This window comes from Crocuta crocuta, unplaced genomic scaffold, assembly GCF_008692635.1.
Source record: "Crocuta crocuta isolate KB4526 unplaced genomic scaffold, BGI_CrCroc_1.0 scaffold61, whole genome shotgun sequence".
Lineage (NCBI taxonomy): Eukaryota > Metazoa > Chordata > Mammalia > Carnivora > Hyaenidae > Crocuta > Crocuta crocuta.
In genome coordinates, this window is record NW_027528369.1 from 10,604,370 (window position 1) to 10,605,786 (window position 1,417).

The 1,417-nt window shown below is 58.7% G+C and overlaps 1 protein-coding gene across 1 annotated transcript in view; it reads left to right on the forward strand.

Moving 5' to 3' along the window:
• The first annotated feature begins 1,302 nt into the window (after positions 1-1,302).
• CTU2 (cytosolic thiouridylase subunit 2) overlaps positions 1,303-1,417 on the forward strand; it is a 7,077-nt gene continuing 6,962 nt past the window's right edge. The window contains exon 1 of the mRNA XM_077754116.1: positions 1,303-1,404. Coding sequence (XP_077610242.1) covers positions 1,340-1,404 — 65 coding nt within the window. The 5' untranslated portion in view covers positions 1,303-1,339. The remainder of the gene's footprint in view (positions 1,405-1,417) is intronic.

The window sequence follows — 1,417 nt, forward strand, 5'->3', positions numbered from 1 at the left end:
AGACACAGGAGAGAGAGCGATTCTGCCAAGAAAAACCTGGGTGGGGGAGGGCTTTACAGGAGATGATGCTTCCACAACAATTCTAAACAGTGTTGTATGCTAAGNCGCCTGAGACACAGGAGAGAGAGCAGATTCTGCCAAGAAAAACCTGGGTGGGGGAGGGCTTTACAGGAGATGATGCTTCCACAACAATTCTAAACAGTGTTGTATGCTAAGCCTGCATTTTAAGAAAAGACTTATTTAGACGAGAGAGTGAGAGAGAGAGAGAGAGAGAACATAGATTGTTCTCCAGGAGACTGGAATGCTGTGGCCCAGGGCTGGGTAAGTGCTGGCGCCAAAGGGACAAAATCCGAAGACCAGGAGAGGCTTTCTAAAGCTGGTCCCAGGAGAAGCCTTACAGTTCTCTCCACAAGGGACTAAAAAAACGCAGAACACACCGTAAAACACCCGCCAGCGCTTACAAGAAAGGAGTCCTGTTCAGAGACTGCCTCTGACAAAACGTCACAAGTGGCATGAGAAAGCGAGGCCCCGTGCCCTTCTCCACAATTGGCAGTGCTCTCCCGGTGTGGGCAGGTGCCCGTGCTGCCTGAGGAGGGGGAACGCGAAGGCTTTCGGCATCCTGACCCCGGCCCCGGGTGATGAGCAGGCACACACGTACCAGCGCAGGAGCCTCCCGAGTCCGCTGCGGTGGTTTGCAAAATGCTCTAGGGGAGCCTGCTGGCCGGTGCACCTCTGCCCAGCGCCCTGGACTGAAAGCCCCTCCTCCTCCGGAGCCCCGCCTGCTGCCAACACGGCCCTCGGGAACCCTCTTCCCACCCTGCTAATTTCACTCAAGAGCTGTTCTACTCAGCCAGGAAGGAGAGAGTCGCAGAGCAGACACCGATCTCGGCTCCCTTCCAACACGGCTGGCAGCTCCGAGAAGACCTGAGTGCAGCTCTCAGCCGGGAGGAGAGCCACATCCTCGGGTCTCTGTTGCTGAAACACCCTGCAGGAGCCCCCCGTAGGCCCTGGTGCGGCGGAAACCCCGTCCCCCAGGCGCGCCTGGCTGCTCAGTGATGAAGACCCAAGTTCTCCGTCAAAACAAAGCCGCACAGAAGTCCAAACTAGCCCCTCGCCTAACTTTAGGGAAGTCCTGTCCTCTGCGGTCAAGACAAGCAGGCAGCGGGTCCGAAAAGGATTTGGCAACAAAAGCCACAAGACGTTTATTTACACATGCCCACCCCAGTCTCCAGGGGACCGGATCGAAGGCGACTGGCGCAGAGGTCGCCGCTGCNTGCTGACGTAATCAGGACGCGTCTCCCCGTCGCCGCCGCTCACTGCAGCGCAACTCCGCGCAGCCATGTGCCAGGTTGGCGAGGACTACGGGGACCCCGCGCCCGAGGGACCGCCGCCACCGCGGCCTGGGTGAGAGCCGGGC